A 20,144-nucleotide genomic window follows, 5' to 3' on the forward strand; every position below is an offset into this window, starting at 1 on the left:
AAAGTACTGCTGAGCATATTTTCATTTAATTTCCATAATGAACAAATAACTTCAACAAGCCTCTTAGTTTTGCTGTTGAGTAACTGAAAACAGTTTTGCACAAACAGGAATTTAAATAAAGCAGGTTTTATCTGCAAAAGCAACTTCCCTTTATTCTAAAGACCCACATCTCAAATAAGATTTAGTGCAAAATTTAAGGAAGAACTAACAGAACAGTAATTCTAAACAAAAGTTGTATTATTTCACACATAAAGGGAAAATAGGGATAAAAATTTACGTGGACAGTTTCAGTTCAACACCTAGTGGAGAACAGGCCACATGACAAAGTTCAAAATGACAGTGAATTAGAAGATAGGAATTCTGAAAACTGTATCATTCAATTTTCAACAATTTTCAACCTTTTTCAAAAGAAAAGGCTGTTGTCTTTGTAGAACTCCAACTTTGCACCCATGGCAGATTTGCTTTGAGAATGTTTATTTCAGAAAAATTCTGCAACTTTTCTTTTGTTCTACACAGAGACAGGATAGTAAGTAGAGATGAGGGGAGGGCCACTAGTCTTTCATTTCAAGCAGACAGAGAGTGGCTTTCAAATAAGTAGTATTCAAAACCATATTGTGAAGACTAAAGCACACATCCGATGAGTCTACCTGAATGCCTCAAGGGCTGCTGAAATATTGTTTCCAGCATCATCTGTTAATACAGATCCTCAGTGCCTATGCTGCTTCCCACACCACCTTCCTCTCTCCCCAACCCTTTTAAATGCCATTATTGACAACAGTTAGCTCAAAACGCACCCAGGTAAAGTAGTCGGGAGGGACAAAACTGCCACCAAATTCCTCTTTTCCCTCCAACAGGAGAGCGAATCCTGGTGGGTCAGGCAACCGCAGCACTGGGGAGCTCAGCCCGCCCGCAGGGCAGTGAAGCAGCCTGTGCTGGTTGTCCATGCAGGTTCCCTCCGTCAGAGGCTGGGTTTCTGGAGTCCTTCCTCCCACCTTCTGGACAACTCCACCTGCAGCTCAGCTAGTTTTTGTTCATCTGTGGTTAAAAGCAGTGTATGCATATCCTCCCTCACAGCACATTCAGCTCTTTCTGTCCCTCCTCCTACACACTTGAGTCCTGTTCTCAGCCTGTCTCCCCCCGAACAGCCTATGCTCTAATAGGCTTCATTTAACATAAAACATGCACGGAAGAGGAGACAACATCATATAAAAAGTTTAATATTTCAGTTTACTCAATCATAATTATTTTAATCCTTTCTCTTCCCTTCTGTGGTCAGTGAATTCCCTTTTAGAGAGATGAAAGTGGGAAATCAACAGTATAATGCTCCTTGTTATTCTACCTTCCTTTTAACACCAAAATTAGAGAAGTACAATAAGCTGTCCTCTCATTAAAAGCAACAAATGGCATTATGAAAGGGTCCTATTCATTAAAACAGGTGACTTCTCTATGGTATCGATGGACCTAATTCCTTAAGTTCAGAACTCGCAATTAAGTGTGACCAGTCACCTCAAAACATGTATGTGCGCGTGTGTGTATGCAATATAAGTGTCTGAGTTACATGATTTCAGACTTAATGCTGAAACCAGCAGTTATTATTGTGAAACTTAAGCCCTTTTTCTTCTCAGACTACAAGTAAGGCCACAGCCTGGACTAGGTTTGTGCTTGTATGTATGGTATAGGATGCCAATCCTGCTTCAGAAGCTTTCTCTCAGAAACACAGAGATTCCTTGGAAACAGTAAAACGTAATATTCTTCTTAAAGCCCTTTATTTCATGTGTAGTCCCTATTCTCTGTAGAGGTTTCCCGAGATCCTGCTACTTAGAACATTCGGATCAAAAACTTCTAGGAGCAGCCTGAAAAGAAAGAGGATCCAGATTCCTGGAAAAACAGACAATATCCATAGCAGTGGACTAAGTGAAGACTTAGGATTCTTGTAATCCATTCAAAAGGAAGGGAACTGCATGGCTTATTATTTAACTGAACATAGTCCTAGTCCTTTTTATGGTCACTGTGCATATAACCATAGAAAGTCTCATCCTCACTCTCCAAAACGATAAATGAAAATGATAAATGAGAAGTACAACTTCTACAGTAAGATCACAACATTCCTGATTCAGCAAAGCTGTTTAAAAACCTAAGCATTTAAAAAGTCTGTGTTTCAGCAGTACTGTACAGAAGCAAAGTCCAAAGGTAAAACTCATTAAGCTACACTACTCTGGGTCACTAGGGCAAAGGGACAGACAAGCCACCGACTCTTCAGTCTCCCAGCCAATTATTTGCTCACGCTATTTCTCAAACCAAGTTCCTGCATATATTCAAATGAAGGAAATTAATTCAAACTCATGCTTTATGTGAAAGACCTCCGGCCTTTTAGAGCTGATACAAGCACATGTGACACTTGAAAACAACAAACCTGTCAGGTTTCTTTGTCAGCATTACAGCTGCTTTCAGAAGCAATAATCCATTTTCATGTGCTAACCTGGAGGCTAATGAGAGCACTAGTACTCCACCTAGCACTGTACCTGTGATGCCTTAAGCTCTTTCAAGAGGAAAGCTATGCGTAAACAAGCAGGAAAGCGATCTCTTCCGCACTTTGGATCTTCCTGCCACACCCAAAGAGGCATGTAACAACCTGAGGAAACAAACAGACCTTTCAAAGTCTCAAACTGCTGAAGAGACAGCCAGAGGAGCAGTCCAGGAAGCTTTCTTCACCATAGAGCTCAAGAAGGCAGGGCAGGAGCACTCCATTCCCAAGTGCCCTTGAAGGTGCCGTGATTGACAGGCAATGAGCCAACAGTATTCTCCTTTCTTTGATCTCCTAACTGAATTTTCAACCGCAGCCCCAAGCCAACACCAACACTTCATAACACACCACAGGTATTGCCACACTGATACAGAACACACAACCTCATGCATAGTGCACGTGCACACATGCATACGGTCTTGCAAGGAAAAATAAATCTACAGAGAGCTAAGAAATAATTTTGCTTTCCAAAGCAGGTGCTTCTCTAAGCATCTTCTTGACAGTATAGAAGATTTACCCTTAATTGATACGTAAGCAGTTTAGGTACATGTGACCAAGCACCGGAGGTGTCTAATTTTTGTCAGTATTATGTCTACAGGCAGCCGCAAATCTTAACTGACATATCCAGAGCAAACTCTGTCTTGATAAGTTCATATAAACTAACATATTCTCAGATGACAGATGGGGTTCAATACAAGCACAGCTTCTCCTTTTACCAAATGTCAACAACTTGAGCAAAAACTAAGCCAATTCATCTTTGCGCTCAGTGATTCAAACTTGTATCCCATTACCCAGAGGAGCCCTCAAAGAGCTAAACCTGCAGATGAAGGCTGAGAGCCCCTGCACTGCAGCCTCACCCCACTACCATCAGGCTGCTGGAAAGTAGAAAGGCTGTGTACAAACCACCCAGGTGCTTGTTTTTCCATGTTGTACACAAGCGTGCCAGCCACTGACCAAAGCCAAAGCAATTTGGCTTTCTCCTGCCATAGTTCATCTTTGGTTTTCAAAAAGGAAGCTTTATGCACTTAACCTGCAAGACCGTGAATCTCAAGTGAAGTGCTAAGAATATGCTCCTCTCTGGGACTTTGTTTATACCTACCACCGCAGCACTGTTTACAAACTACTTTAAGAAGCTCCCTTCTCAGCAAGCTGGTCTTCAGAGATACTATTTCAAATGCCTCCTCCTCATCTAACACTGTACACAAACTCTGGCACACAGCACAGGGTGAGCTAGGTAGGAAGGCCCCTAGAAGTCAGTTACTTTCAAACAAAACACTGCAGGGCCCAAGTTCATTTACTGAAGTACTCAGTTAAGCCCTGGCAATCCAAGGAGCATAAAGGCCACAGGAACCCCAGGGAACAGGGACTGTATGGGATCATTATAGGAAGCAATTACAACCCCACGGACAGCAGATTGCAAATATCAACAAAAATTAGCAACAGCATGTTTTGATCCTTAACAATGTTGACAGTAAAAATACAGTATTCCCTGTGGCACAGAAGGACCCTCAGAAGCTCCCTGCTTGTTCAATACCTGTGAAACTCACCACCAGGTTGCACAACACAAGAGAACGGATGCATAAAATATGGGTGTGTGGTGTGCAAGTACAGACAAAAACTGAGCAACTCTTGTTTTCAAAACAGAGCAGACAGTGATGTTAAAGGGAAGGATATTAAAGGCCAGGTTACAGACAAAGCAGACAGAGCACCTGGAACTTCAAAGCTGATCACCTTGTTTGAACTTAATCCTCATAATGACATCATGTGGTGACCAAGATTACCTGTTCCCCATTTAAAAGGTAGTAAGGACAACCTTCGTTCTCTGGAATTCAACGTACCTGAAAAGATTCAGGTTAAAAAGCTCAGTCTACTGAGTATCACCGTTTCTGTATCGCTGGCAAAACCACTAGAAACTACACTAGAACAGAATTTGGACAGATGGCTTTATTTTGTTGTATGAGAAAAGCTGAGAAGCAGTTAAACATCCTATTTTGAGCAGGGTCTAAATACGCCTGTTCCACTGTGCTCCCTCCAGGCTGAAGGACAGCATTTGTTTGAGTTAGCAGTTGTGCTACCAGAATGGGTAACAAAAGTTCATGCTTTGAAGTGCTGAGAAGCCTCTTGCTTCAGAATTAAGTCTGGTTCCATGGCAACAAACAGATAGAGGTCCACAAAAGCTTCAGCACCTCAAACATGACTGATGACTGGAGTTCTGCTGCACAGTACTCCACTTTAACCTAAGGATAAAAATCAATGAAGGCTTCAGCCAGTTTAGTAGATCTAATGAAACTGCTTCTCTTAAGCTTTGCAATTAAGGCAGCGTTTCAAAGAATGATGTTTGCCAATTCTCTAAGTATTTTATCACCCTATTCATCTCATGCAAAAAAAAAAGTTTACATGAGGAAAAAGAGATTAGCTGAAGCAATCACAAAACAGGTTAGATACAGCCAACCCTGCCTGATGTCTAAAGTTTATTTCTAGAACCATTTCTTCAAAATATGTCATACTTCAGACATTATAACCTAAAAATAAGAGACATTATGAAGGCCTTAAATAAAAACCCAAAACATGCCAACAAACCACCCAAACTCCAAAAAGTAGACTAGTCCTTTTCCTCATTCACCACTTTCACTGGGCATCTGCATTTAGAATACCTTATCGTTCATACAAGAGCCACATTTAGAAGAAGTCATGTAACTGCTTTGAGTGGCCAGTGCTTTCATTTCAACAACTGAGTGAAAAAACATCAGATGTTCTCATTCCATACAAAAATGAAGGAAAAAAAGGTATTAACAAAACTACAACTGAGATTTGGAAAAGTCATAGTAGTCACGCAAGTGTTTGGCAAGTATTTGTATTTTAAGGTTCATACACTTACATTGATCAATAAAATACTCCATCACTACTAGACCACTTATGAATCCTTAGATGTCAAAGCTCTTCAATACAGGTGTGGATCCTACCTATATTTACCTATTTATGGGATATGAGAGTAAGGAACTTGGCCAAAATCACAAAAGGCATCACTGGAGAAGCCAGGAAGAAAACCCTTGTTCAGAGGCAAAAAAACCTTGTTCAGAACTCCTTTTACTGTAATGTAGAAGGAATCTTTTAAGAGGATTTAAGATGCTTCCATATATCATTAAGATAATACAGAGTAGGATTCAGAGCCTTAGTCCCTAGCAGTATTTGCCAATTTACTTGGAATAGAAAAAATATGTTAACACCAATTTAAATTAAAATATTACCTCTTTCAAAGTAAAATATCACACAAGACCTTTCTCCTGTGATCTTATTTAATCTCACCATCAAAATACAAATATATTTTACATAAACATTACCTGGCAAAGAAGTTTGTAAAAGGTCCCAATATTTTTCGTTTACTGTCCACGTCTGTCTCTTGACAACACTCCTGCTGGCTCTGATCATTGGTCTCTTTAGTGGAATTCAGGGTAACATCCGAGAAGTGCGCCTCATCAGTCTCAAGATTCACAATTGCACTTGAACTGCTTGTGACCACAAAGTCCAAAATGTCTTCATTGCTAACTGATAAAGTTGTTGACAGTTCTGTGCTAAGACTAGAAACACTACAGACAGAGATATCATCACTTCGATTCAGAGTTTTTGAAGTTGGACTATAAAGTTTGACAGTGTCATATCCAGTTCTTGGGAAAGTAGAGGATTTTCGCACAGCATGGTCATGTTCAGAAGTCAGAGAATGTGGAGGCACGTAAGACGGCAGCGTGCACGCGCTCTGAAAAGTCCTGTCAGGCACAATTTCAAGTTCTGACTGCTTTCTCTTCACATTTAACACACTGCAGTGAACAGGCTCTGGATTTCCTATTTCTAGAGTTGGAATACCAGAATCCACTGATTTAAGGCTATGACAATCTTCTAAAGCACTGGACAGCTGGCCAGGCCCATGCTCAGGCAATGAGAGTGATCTCGGGGTCCCAGAGTTCAAGTTTTGAAGGCCCTGGATACTGCTGCCCACTCTTGTGTCTAGAATTCCAATGAAGCTCAAACCATTTAAGGAGGATAAATTTACATCATTTGTCTTGGCCCAACTGGTAACTGCTTAAAAAGAAAGAAAAGACAAGATTATGAGTTTGCAGGAATGTTATGGTTTGTTCTCAGCTGTTTGTTGGGTTTTTTTTAAATACACTCAGTCCTGTCATAATTTAGACTTTTAATTAAAAAGTTATTCATCTTCTCTTGCACATGATTACTATCCTTTCCCCCTGCATGAACAAGCAGGACAATGGCAGCTTAAATTAGGCTTCTACAAAATGTCAAACATGAAAAGCTTTTTGAAAGCAGTTTGTGTGCCAATGTTTGCTTCTTATACATCTCCCGAGTAGGAAATTACATACTATAAAAATAGCAGTACTTTAATGTTCCATGTCAATATTAAGACAGATATTTGAAATTTATTTTTATACAGTCATAAACGCATATTTACTGATGTTGGGGGGCTACAACACTTGTTTCCATAGACTTAGACCAAAATTCTGAAGTGTTCATTTAAATCGAATTTCTTAGCATTCTTCTGGAAACCACAAAACTGATAATAAATCTGTCACTTAAATAAATGTATAATATATCAGTTTTGCATTAAGCAAGAGATGCAAAATCTGAATAGTTATAAAGCTATCCATGTAGTCCACGTTTTGACAATACATATGATGCACTTCATCAGTGCATGTACAGTAAAACTGACACTTGCAAATATATTGTATTTACTGCACTCAGGGATCGCTATCCTTCATATTTGCAATATACATTTACACTGTCTCCGCAGGGGCTGCCAGCAGGGCAGTTAATCCAGTCAGCACCCCACTTCCAGTCTAAATCTGGGCGACCCTCAAAGAGAAGGCAGTCAAGTATGAGCTGCAGGTTAGATGCACTGTCCCCGTGGGCAATTGCAGCCTTTCATAAGGCTGGAACACCATCAGGACTGCTGCCCTGGCTCCCAGAACTGCTACTGACCCTTTAAAACACTACATCATTATTATTGTGACATTACATACATGTCCTCTTTCTATATGAATAGTTAAATTATCTACAGCTCTTCTGAAGTTTGCAATGTAATTACACTGCAGCAGTTGGCAGAACAAATACGCACATATTGCTTCGGTTTTTTCACTCCGAAATACCCTGCACTAAGTGTGAAGGAGTGAAGAATACTCCTCCCATCTTGCAAACAGCTTGCTTTCTAGACGATTTTTCTCCAGTTCCTTAAGCCTGATCTCCTGCTTCTGGTCTCCTATTCTCTCAAGCGTAGCACTTAATTAAGGTGCCAGTTGTCTCCTAGGAGGTCCTCCCCGCATTCTACTTTTAAAAAACAAACAACTTCCCCCCCCCCCCCCCCAAAAAAAAAAAACCACAAAAAAACAAAAACACAACACAAAACAAACCAAACATCCAATTTGGGAAAACTGGTTCCTGCCAGCAGTTCCAAACCACTGGCTAATGGCACCACCTAAGCCCTGGTTCAACAAGGGTTTGACACACTGTCTGTTCTTAGATCCAAAGCCATCGATACATTTTGGCATTGTGATACAGACAGGCAGTAAGTGACGAAAAACACATTTCAAACATATTCCACTGGTCCAAACCGTAATGTTTTTTTCCACAAGCTTTCAGTCACATGAAAAGTTCATGAATCCAAACGTACTTCGTATGCTACGCTAACTCTTTAGCTTACTACACAAATGCTATTCACTAGCTGATCTGACGCTCCAGTTCAATCCACTCCTCCTAAGTGTAGGGAAAAGTCAAGTAGAAACAACCCTGGCTATTTCATCTTTTAGACCCTGTCAGAACTTTTAAACTATGTTATTATGTACTACCCATCTAAATCAATCAATGCATTTAATTGCCTAATTCTTTGGATATACAAGGTTTCAAATTTATTGTTTTGACTAAAAAGCTTGTGAAGATGTACACTTTTCTTTTGAGTTGCTATAGCAACTTTTCTTTTTTCACATTACCATGGTTTGAAAAGTTTACATCCCCTGCAATTTAAAGTAGTGATGTCTTGAGATAGCTAGCATACAAACTGCATACATTACAAACCTCTCTGTTCACTAAATTAAAATTGCAAGGGCCAGCAAAAAAACCCAAGCAAAGAAAAGACCCTAAACAGCAATCCTTGAATACAGGCAACAAACTATTCTACTTCATGAAGTCAACTGTGATAGTCGAAGTGTACAAATATGACATAACATGGAGCATTAGATATAATTACTGCTGCACATACTTGGATCTCCTGCTCTCAGACCGTCTTGCTTGGACTCACTTAGTTTTCTAACATAAGTCTGTTTTCTCTTCCCCATGCTCATCCATCCCTTCATACACATTATATTGCTCTTTAAATCAACAATCCACCCAGCCCCAATGTTACTCTGAAGGATATACACACATACTATGAAACCATATAAGCAAGGGTGCAGGTGTGTGCTTTATCACAATTCATACTTATTAATGCATCCAGACAACATAGTCCAGAAAACAAAGTTCAGAAATGTAAACAGCCAGGAACAACTTCAATGTTGTTTGGGTAAATAGCACAAGCACCTTCCCATAATGAAGTCCTTCAGTGACTGCTTTCACTTCTGCTCAATGATTTTCCCAAGTAGCAGCCAGTCCTTAGTTTAATTGCATGGCTCTTCTCGACTAAGCTTACGAATGGTAAGCATTCAAGCGGCCTTGGAAGAGCCAATAAATACAGCAGCTCAAGAGGCCAAACAATTCTGTAAACAAGAGAGTTCAAAGAGAAGTGAAAATAAATTTCCACGCAGGGTACTGAAGCTATTTTAACTTGGTATTTATGTAAGCAAGAAATTTAACAGGAAGAGATCCTTTAAACAGGCAACCAGCAAATGCAGAAGTATATAACAGCTATAGCTTGCTGGAGCAAATTATGCAATAACAAGCTACAAAGGTTTTACACAGTTCAGCGAAACTGTGGGAAGCTTTGAAGTATACCCATCAAGGGCTTTAAATGAAAACTTGAGATGTAATCAGCTGTCATAAACGTACATGAGAACTCCTTGATTCATTTTGCATTAAGTTGTTGTAGGATTGTTTTTAAGGATGTAGTGAAGTGATATTTATACTCCTTATTTTAGCTGCCTCACTGGTAAGTACAAAGTCTGACAATTGATGTCAAACATTCTAAGTGTCATGTGCTCCAATACTAACTTTTTTCCATAAATCATTTATTAACGTAACATTATTGTAACATTATCATCATAAAAAACATAACGTTATTAAAGTATTAGTAGTATAATAAACTATTGAGAAAGAATAAGCAATTTTGTCTGCACAACAGTCATAATCCCCATGGTTTACTTAAATATATTATCATCTAAATAAAATTGATATTTGTAAAGTCTTAACATCCTACATCTTATACGAACCATGATCTCATAAGTGTGAATATCCCAGAAGAGAGATAACAAGGGAAAGGGAGATAGGAAAATACAGCAGAGGTCACAAGTGGCAATGAGAGGGTAGGTATGTATTACTTACTCATTAACTCTTCCAACATAAGCGCTAAGGGGCACCAGATAAAGATAGTTTTGTAGCCAGGTTCAAAATTAACATCAGGACATAGCTATTCATGCAAAGGGTAGTTGAACTGCATAACTCCTTGCCACAGTACACTGTGGATGCTAGAAGTTTACATGTAAGCTCAGGGAAGAAAAAAATCACTGAGGATTCCTAAACAAAAAGAAACTCAGGAAGTCCGTGAACTGCAAGTGTCAGAACTTCATGGAAATATCAGCGTACATTAGTCTTGTTTTTAGGCCCTCTCCCAGGTAAATTCTTCTGTCTGACAGGTGGAGTTTTGGTCCGTCCCAGTACAGCTGTCCATACAGCCTTACATTCCCCAGATTCTGATCACGGCATGCAAGAAGGCATGTTCTGACAATAACCAGAGGCTTTAAAACAGATTTTGACTTTGCATATCACTCAACCACACAGAGGGAACAAGTCATATTTGATTATAATTTCTAAGATCTAGAATAAAATGGCTTTTTAACCCATTTTAATGTAAAATTTAAAGAAAGTTAACACCAATGCCAAACCATTACAGTAAAACAAAGATCAGAAAGATGCCAACTCAACCCATGTTCTTCCAAGTTTGCTGTGACTTTCAATGCAATTTAGGCAACAAACTTGTTTAGAAGGAACTATCTACAAAACAGGCTTTATATCTTCTTGCCTTGCAGGAATGAGAAGAGGAATGGTTTACATATACTGCTCAGTCCTCAAAGAGTTAACATCTCAATTTTTATCACACACCTTGTCTCTTCAACACTTATCTCTGCCAGAATTTTTTTTTTCCAAGTTCTTAAGAGCAAGGAATTTCCTCAGTTACAAAGCTGCAACTTTTTTTTTCCTTCTTAAAGGAAAAATATTTTTTAAAAAAATAAGGCTTTATACTCTCTGTGCATTTGACAATATTTTTATTGAATGTACCAAGAAACACATTGCTGCTATCAAGTGCAAGTGCAGGTGACCTCAGTGCAGAAGAGCATCAAACCCCGTTTTGTTTATTAAACGTTTCTTGGTTCAGATTGTTTATGTTCACATCATAGCAGCCACAGCATTGCCGACAGTGAAAAATTCCTGAGGCTACAAAATAGTCTAGCTTTTGACAAAGCATGAGATACAGCGAGTAAGACTACATATGTAAGCACTGCCAAAACTTTAATGGCGAAAAGAAAAGAAATAAGTTGGGATTTTTTCTTATTAAAAAGTCTTTTATCTAACTCCCAGCCACTGTCCTTCACGAAGCATGAGCTTTACAAATCTGGCTTCTGAGCAGAGCACTTAAGAGAGCAATCATAAGTAAACCATTCACTGCTTTTCCACTTTTTTGCTACATCAGGCAAGCAATATCAATGAGTCACAGTGTTCTTCTAAAGCCTCTGCTCCAGAAGCAGTTTACAGGGCTTTTTTCCTCCCCACACCAATATCACTGAAAAATCTGAGGCCACGTTAAATTAGCAGCAGCGTCATGAGAACTTCAGCTAAGGTTAGCTCTAGTTTTGTTTGGTCTTTGGGAATTGCCTAGGAGACTTCGACTAGAAAGAGAGGCAGCGAGAGAGATTAAAGTTGCTTCCTTTTCACGGGTTTTGAGACTGACCCGAAACTGCAAAGGTACCCTAGCTGGTAGCCTTCATTAAAAAAAAAAAAAAAGAAAAGAAAAACAAAAAAACACACCCAACGCCTTTACCCAAAGCCTCGAGGAAGCAACGCTCACCCTCCTCTGTGGTCTTCAAACCACTCGGTGAAGACGCCGGCGACGCCGAGCTGCCTCTCTAACTTTTTAAGGTGGCCACGGACGGGCAAAGCAAGCAGCCGCCCATCCAGCCGCAGCCCGGCCGGCCCAAGGCGAGCCCCTCACCGCCGGGGGGCTGCCCCCGCCCGCCCGGCGTACAGGTGGGGCGGCCCGGGGTCAGCCCGCTCGCCCCCCCGGGCTCTGCCCCTCACCCCAACAGGTGCCACCAAACACACCCCGGCCCCAAGGGCGAGACGAGCCCCGGCAGGGCGGCAAGCCGCCGCCCGGCTGGGTCTGCCGCCCGAGGAGGAAGAGCCACGCAGAAACTTTGACGACTCACCGGGGTAGCGCTGCCCTCCGTCGCTCTCCTCGTGCTGGGCCATGCCCAACCCGCCCCACAGCTGCTGCTGCGGGACTAGGAGGCGGCTGGCGGCTGCGGCGGGCGGTCCATGTCGCTCTCCGGTCCCCGCGGAGGAGCGGCGGGTTCAGCGGAGGTGAGGCGGCGGCACAACCCCCGCCCGCCGGGCGCCTTCTCCGAGCGGCGCAGGGCCTCCCATGGCGCCCGCCCCCGCGGCGGGCGCGGCGCGGTGCGGTGCGGCGCACACCTGGCTGCGGGCGCAGCGGCGGGCTCTGCTGGTGGGACAGGTGCCGGGCTCCTCCCGGCACGCTCCGGTCCCCGCGGCCCGGCCTCCTCCCGCCCCGCCGCCGCTCCCCTCCCCAGCGCGGCGGTGAGAAGCGCCGCCCGCCGGGGAAGGAAACGCCTGCGCGATGGGGGGCGGGGAGGCGGCCGCTGGGCGCCGGGGCCGCGCGCTGGCCGCCATTTTGAATCGCCTCAGCGCGCCCGAGGTGTGGGACGGCGGCGAGGGCGGGTTGTGCGCGACAGGCTCGGCCGGGGCAGAGGCGGTGGGGTGGCCCCGGGGAGCGGAGCGGGTTGAAGAACAGTGAGCTGTAACTGAGGGCGCTCGTTCAGAGGAGTTCCGCGCCCCGCGCTGGAGGGGAGCCGCTCTCTCGTTACTGGGCCGTCGCAGCCCGTCCTTGCGTTACCGCCAGTGGCAGCGCGGGGGGGCCGAGCTGTGCCGGGGCGGCCGGGCCTGCGCGCTGGCTGCCTCCGGGGGAAGCAGGTCTGCGGCGGGAGTCCCCTTACGTTCCTGGCTGCGTTTAAGAGGAAAACAAAATTCGGTGGTTTTTGCACGTTTGGACTGTGGAAGGCCTGGGGCATCAAGTGAAAGTGTATCCATAGCTCTGCGGAACTGACCTGTAATGCCAAAAGTGGAGGCTCTGAGATGGTAATTGCTATTCTAGCATATTTGATTTATCTTTCAATTCTCTTATCTTTACCTTCCATCTCAAACTGCTCCCTTTTGGTGTTTGGTCAACCTATCCTGCACACCCCTTCTCACCACCTCCACACTGAAATCAAAGGAGTAACGAACAGTCAGTACCTTGCAGGAGCAGAGCTCTCATGTTTCCTTATCATCTTTGAAACTCATTCTTGCTTTTTGCTGCAAAGGTCATACATGTTTTGCACCTAGAGTCGGTGATCGTGTCTAGAATGATAGGAAGATAACGTTGTTCCCCCATCTTAACTGAGGATGTAAGTACCAGCCTCTCATCACCTCACACCTCTTATGTCTACCCTGAAGCTGGAAGTGAGTGCAGAAAATGCACAAATATCTGAACTTGTGTTAAAGTAATTAGTTCAATACCAAGAAGACCAAAGCCATGATTGTTCAAGCTTTGATGTGGGCAAATTCCACCTGAATAAACTGAGAGGCTGAGGTAAACTTGTACAGAAGTACTTGCCACCACGAGCTCATTGACACCAGTTCCATGCTATCAAGATGAGAATTCGGTCATTATCAAGATGAGAAGTAGGCACTGAAAACCTACCATCAACCAAAAATTACAGCTCTGCAGATACTTTCTGTGACTGGGTTAGAGTGATAAATTTCAGTGCTTACTCCGCTGGATTTCTAAGATGGGTTATTAATATAATTAAGATTGGCACTAATTTCTCCATGTCCTTTGAAAATCACTGCTACCTCTGCAAGACAGCTTGCATATTACTATTAAAAGAAGGTAAATAAAAGCAAAACAGCTTTGAAGCACTATAAACTTGTTTATATGCAAGAGACATACTGTTTTGGAGCATATGCTGTCACTAACTCCTTTTTTAGTGTTAACATTCTCCTTCTGGTTTTAAGAGTGGGAATCAATTCTTCTGTTGGAGCAACCGGAACACTGTATTGTCATTGTGGTATCATCAAACTTGGGTCAAAGTTGTTAGGTTCCTAGGGTAAATAACAGAATAGAAATAGAGAGTCATGAATTCTGTAAGTCTGCAGAGCGTCTCCAAAGGAAATAATGATACTCCCATCTTCGTAATATTATTTAGGCTGAAGAAACTATTAGAAAAATCTGCTGCAGGAAATCTTTCAGCAGTAGCAGAGCGTAGACTACAGCTAAAAGTTTCAAATCACACAAGGAGTTAGGCGCTTAAATACTTTCTGAGTCAGCACTTATTTAAGGATAGAATTTTGCCTAACAATCATAATACCTTTGAGATCCCATTCTAAGTGATTTATTTTAGTGGATATTTTCCATTTCCAACCCACAGATGACTCTTCCTATTCAGCTGGTAGGTTTTTTGATACCCACTCACAACAAAATTCTTACTGTTCTTTGCACTGAAGAAACGCAGACCAACCAGGGTCCCAATGTGCTAGGCAGCGTAAAAATACCAGGGTCAGCCTCAAAATGTTTACAGAAAATCACAGCCTAGTCAATATAAAAAAAAAAAATCTCTTTATTGCATGTGAATGACTGTATAAGTCGTGGAAAAGGGTAAATAGCATTTCTGGTTGTTGCGAGCTATTAGCAAAAGTTGACTTTTTGCATTAGCAGTTAGCATCAGTTCTGTAAAGCCACCTCCATCTGAGATAATGCAGTTTCTGTCCGCAAGTATTGTGTAGTACTATTCCTCTACTGGTAAAAGCTGAAGGGCTTACATTATGTGACTAAATACAGCGTTACACCATTAGCTCTCATGGAAGCATGGCATGTCCTAATTATTAAAAGGAAACGGAACAGGTACTAGCAGGTATGGGAAGTATAAATGCATAACTAGGTGCGAAGGGGACCTTTAGCACCTTTGTTTTTCAGCTGTGCAAAATTTAAAGTTCATCCAGAAGGGCACGCTGAGAAATCAAGTCTTCCTGTTTTAACAGATGGGTTGTAAGTAAATCCTCAAAAGCATGATAAGAAGTTAGTTGTGGCACTTACTGAGCATGGTTACCATCAGTGCTCTGCCGTTGATTCAGAGTTGGGTAAACCTGTAAAATACTTAATTTTGTAAAAATTATGGGACAAAATCCTGATGTTTTGTTCAAGAGTGTCTTGCCTATGGCTGTTGTGTAGAAATGAAGCACTACATAGAGCAGCCTCAAATTGGCAGCTGATGTTCACCTAGTGGGCACAAAACATCTACGTGGTCTAATAACAGATCAGTGCTAGAGGATTTAATTTTTTGAAAACTTTCAATTCAAAAGCCCTGTCATACAAGCTCATATTCATGCCAGCAGAATTTGATATGCCAGTTTTATGGTTACTCTGCAAAAAAGCTTGAAGGGTTTGTGCTCTGTTCTCACTGATTTCTCCAAAATACACTACATATGAAAAAAGTATGCAAAGTAATAGTCCTTCCTTTGTTCCTTTAGAACAAGGTAGAGTTAAGGAGCAGAAACGCAAGCTTCCCTCATGCTTCTTATGCCTGTAGATGTGGGAAATCATTCTCTGCTTAGGCTTTCAGTTCTGTTTTGAAGCTTCAGCAATTTTGCAATTGATACAACTTTTAATTTAATTTTTTTTAAGAACTAGATGGGAACATCTAGATTGAATTTTCATTCATCAGAAGCCATTATGATGCAAGCAGCTTTCAGAGGCAGCCAAACTGAGCTTCATTTGAATCGGCTGTGCAGCTCCCTATCCACCTTGAGGTCAGTAATTGTCATAAACGAGAAGACGTTTCAATATAATATTTTTTTCTCTAGTTAACCAAATATTTGCATATTGTGAAGATACAACAGTTGCACATCATTGAATACTAGCTGATCAACAACTCCTCCTTCCATTTCCCATCACTGTCATTTAAGGTAGTTTTAGCTCACACAAGCAAGAGTGCAAGTGTACTAACTGTAGCAAGTGATGGATAATCTCTGTTACTGTCCATCATCCTAAGAGACAGAAAAGTTCTCTCTTGAAGGTATGAGACATCGATCTTTTTCCTCCTTGCTTTACAAAATTGCTTGTATGTATGGTAAAGTAACTAATGAATGTTTTATGGCACAGGAAAAGGGAACAATGAATAAATTCAGGTTGCTACTGACTTGTAGCAATGAGCAGGATGATGATTTGATCAAAAATATCAATACCTCACAAGCAAATGGTGATGTTTTTGACAAATGGAGAATACTATGTTCTTCTACTGCAAATCCATCATAAAAGTACTTCTCACAAAAGTAGTATTTGCCTGTCTTTTGCACATCTGTTTTGATAGCAGTCCATTTCCAGCACAGCCACCATCTGCACGGGTGTTCCTACTAGTGGTGGAACGTCTGTGAACTGAACCATTTTAACAGGTTTGGGATGAATCGGGAACAGCTGGAGAATAGGCCATTTCATTGTCCCAAAAGGCTGCCTGCCCCTGTAGGAACTTAAACCTGATAAAGGATGAGGAAAGCAAAGCCAGGTCTATAACTACCATTACTGTTAACCTTTCTGTTACCACTGGGTAAGAATAGACTTACATGGTTTAAAGTTTCCCTCCATGAGATGGCAAGAAAATGAAGGGCAGGAAAGGCAGGGGAAGATAGTGCGAGACTTTCCAGCATGTTTGAATTGATATTACCGAAACACGATGCATGTGGCTGGAATGTTTCTATCAATCACTGTCTACAAGCTCTTTAGGAAGGACAAAATGGGTAATAAGGTGTGAAGAAGTAAGACTATACAAACTAAAAATACTGCTTCTTGTATTAATATCTCAGAATTGCAGGATCTTAAGTGCCCATAAATAATCGCTAACAAAGCCTCCATGGTACTTCTGTTATGGATCTTAACTCATCACTAAATCATACCAGAGAAGGAAACAAGGGTTTTATTATGCACAGCTGCATAATGAAAAGTTGGGATGCTATAGCAGATTTATTCTCTTAAGCAAGTGCAATTTAAATTACATTTCCAAAAGCAAATAGATTCATTCTGTAACACAAAAGGCATTGCCCCCAACATGTGGTAACTTTCTATTGGAATTCGCTAGGAAAAAAAAGTAGTACTGGATTAAAAATGAGTTGTTGTCTAGAACTAGTAATGATGAATGAAACCAAGTAACATTCAATTTGGGCAGATAACAGATCCAAGTAATATGTCTCTATGGATCTGCAGTGCTTCAAAGTATTTAATATTTTTGTATTGAATAAAATTACAGGCAAAACGGAGGAAAAATATTTAAAAAGCATGAATGACAATTGAGACTTCTTGAAGACTTTGTTGTCAAATAGGTAAGGGTTCCAGAGTCAAAAGACTATGGGCTAAAACCCCATCTCAAAGCAAAGACAATTAAAAGCCAAACATCAATACAAAAACTAGAAGTTATGAAATGTAAAAAAAAAAAAAGGGAAAAATCCTACCAAAAGGGTATTAGGAACAAAAAGCATGCTAACAGTCCTGAACATTCATTATTACATGAATAAAGTAACTGTGCAAAAAAGAAAAATTGAATACCAATTTCTGTCCTGTATCTGGAAGGGATCAGAGTGGCCCACCACAGCAGGTAGGAATTAATGAGGCAAATTACTCTTTGGACCATGGGCTTAAACCACACACAAGTTGTATTTTTTTCAAACACAAGTTTGGGATCAGTAAAGGAAAAACTGCACAAGCTTTAATGTCCCATAGGCAGTCTAATGGCTCTTTTTTCTCTGTAAACTATGAATCAATTTAATAGCCCTTCTGGATATGAGCTTTTCCTGTATGGAAAACGGGATTCAGAGAAATCTGGAGATCACTTAGTTCCTCGTTCTTCCTCAAGGCAGGATGTATGTATACATGCCTGCATAATTTCTGACACATTTGTCTAATGTGCTCCTAAAAATCTGTAATTGTGGAAGTGGAATCCTTTTTTAGGTAGCCTATTCTAGTGCTTATGTATTTGCTTTCAGTACTGCTACTGTCCTGTCGTGCCATTTGCTCAGGCATTTCCCTGGCTACAGACAAGAAAAGCACTGAAATGAATACGAAAATATACTCATTATACTTTTTAACAGGCTTGATTGCTTAGATTGATTTTAGAAGAAATTCAAGAATTTGAAACTGCTCAGTTCTGCAATACAAGGAGAGTTGCTACATCTCACTGTCTCTGTTTCTTGTAGCGAGTAAAATAAGACCTACACAGAAACGATGGGCAGTTAAGCCTTCTTCATTAACAATTTCTAAAATCTTTATGTGAAAAGCAATTGTAGCAATATTATATAGCTGCTACTGTTGTTAATAAAAGTGACCTTGCCTTGTAGTGACAGGGAAAGAGAGACTTACTACTGTTTTTGCACCTTTGTTTTTGTTCTTGGATTAACTGGGTTCTACGGTTGCAAATACGTTACAGTAACAGATACAGTTCTTCCAGAAGCACTTGCCCTGCAGGAAGGCTGTCAGGTAGGAGAAGGTAGCATACATGGAAGTCTGTCATCTCAGTCTCTGTGCTCAGTGCATTCTTTATGGGTGAAGCCTTACACAACGATGAAGTAGGGCAGGGAAACCAATGTTTTGCCACCGAGTCACTTTTTCTCGGCAGCATGCTGACCCACCACCAGCTCTATCAGCTTTGTTTTTTCTTTTAATCCCATTATCATCATACTGGAGCATAGAGGTAGCTCATAAAATTTATAAGCACTTGCATATTACAATACATTTTAAAAGCAACTTGAACACTGGAAAAGGGATCTTACTGTAGAAAGCTAAAATGTATCAGTTAAGTTTCATTTGTCCCGAACCTCTGGAGCCTTGTTGCTCCTAGTTTCACAGGTCATAAAAGAAAATTATGGGAGATGCTGCGTGTGAAAGGTGGATGACAAATTCATTGGGGATAATACTTAAATACGCTGGTCCTGGCAGGAAAAGGATGAGTTATACTGTCAAGGAATCCTGGGAAGACTGGCTCTCCCGGAGCTGCAGTACCTTTCCATGTATTTTCACTGCGGACAGCACTCCCATGAAGTCATAGTTTGACATGCATTTAAAGCCTGCCCTACCACTGACAGATGCAATTGCTGCCAAGGACTGTGCAGTGGTTTTTGCATGATAGAAGCATTGTTTACATTGGAAACGAATTCTTTGGGATATGTGGAGTTAATAATTCAGATACAACAACTGAAAGGCCTGGCTGGCCAAATTTAATTCTTTTATCAAGCATCTTCTATAAACACAATGAAAATACACTCCTCCTGCTGTATTTAAGAAATAATTTAAAATAATTTATGCCTTTGAAAGTTTTAACTACAAAGTTTAAAGCATGCTAGATACTAACGAACAAAAGCATTCACCCAAGGACCTTACAGAACAACTATTTTCCATTATTTCCCAAGTGTGTATTTATGTGCTGTTTTCGTTGCACTTCTAATTCAGGGGAGTTGCAATCATTCTACACAGAATCCCAAGTCACTATGGCTGTAAACTTACAGCAACGTAATGCACGTCTCCACCAAGCTGAATGTGAGCTGTTCAAAACTGGGTCTGTCTTTTCTCCTTTTTATGAAAAGGGGTCCGGCCATGGGGTTAGGAGTATGCATTTGCTTGTCACAGATGCAGTTTTTCTGAAAGCAGAAGTGAGATGTTGACCATTTGATGGCTGAGCACAAGTTGAAAGCAGAAATAAAGTCTGCTTGTTTAGATCCTGTACTCTGTAACTTTGACTGATATGTGAGAGAGGGTCTGGGTTTGTCTGGGTTTTAATCCCCCCCCCCCTTTGAAAGAGGGGGGGGAAATTTGTCATTACAAATTAATTTTTGGAATAAGATTATGACATTTTCTACAGAAATAATTGAAGTGGGGACTAAGCTTATTATGTTTGCTCGTCTTTTTTTTTTTCAAGAACATACGCAGTGTATTTAATTTTCCTGCATTGTATTGAAAAAGAATAAAAAATAGATTAAAAAATCATAGCAATGAAAAGGACTCGCAAATTACATACCTCATGCTCTCTTGCCAGAATGTTTAATGCTTAACTGCTGTGTTGTATCTAAGTTATTGTTACGTTAGACAAAGAAAATGAAC

At 41.1% G+C, this 20,144-nt stretch overlaps 1 protein-coding gene across 2 annotated transcripts in view; it reads right to left on the reverse strand.

The window, feature by feature from the left end:
* TBC1D14 (TBC1 domain family member 14) overlaps positions 1-12,345 on the reverse strand; it is an 80,497-nt gene extending 68,152 nt beyond the window's left edge. The window contains exons 1-2 of one of the 2 annotated variants that reach the window (XM_076335895.1): positions 12,160-12,345; positions 5,866-6,601 (exon numbers count right to left, since the gene is read on the reverse strand). In XM_076335895.1, coding sequence (XP_076192010.1) covers positions 5,866-6,601; positions 12,160-12,202 — 779 coding nt within the window. In that variant the 5' untranslated portion in view covers positions 12,203-12,345. The remainder of the gene's footprint in view (positions 1-5,865; positions 6,602-12,159) is intronic. The other variant, XM_076335896.1, reaches the window with a different exon arrangement.
* Between the last annotated feature and the right edge of the window lie 7,799 nt (positions 12,346-20,144).

This window comes from Aptenodytes patagonicus, chromosome 4, assembly GCF_965638725.1.
Source record: "Aptenodytes patagonicus chromosome 4, bAptPat1.pri.cur, whole genome shotgun sequence".
Classification (NCBI taxonomy): domain Eukaryota; kingdom Metazoa; phylum Chordata; class Aves; order Sphenisciformes; family Spheniscidae; genus Aptenodytes; species Aptenodytes patagonicus.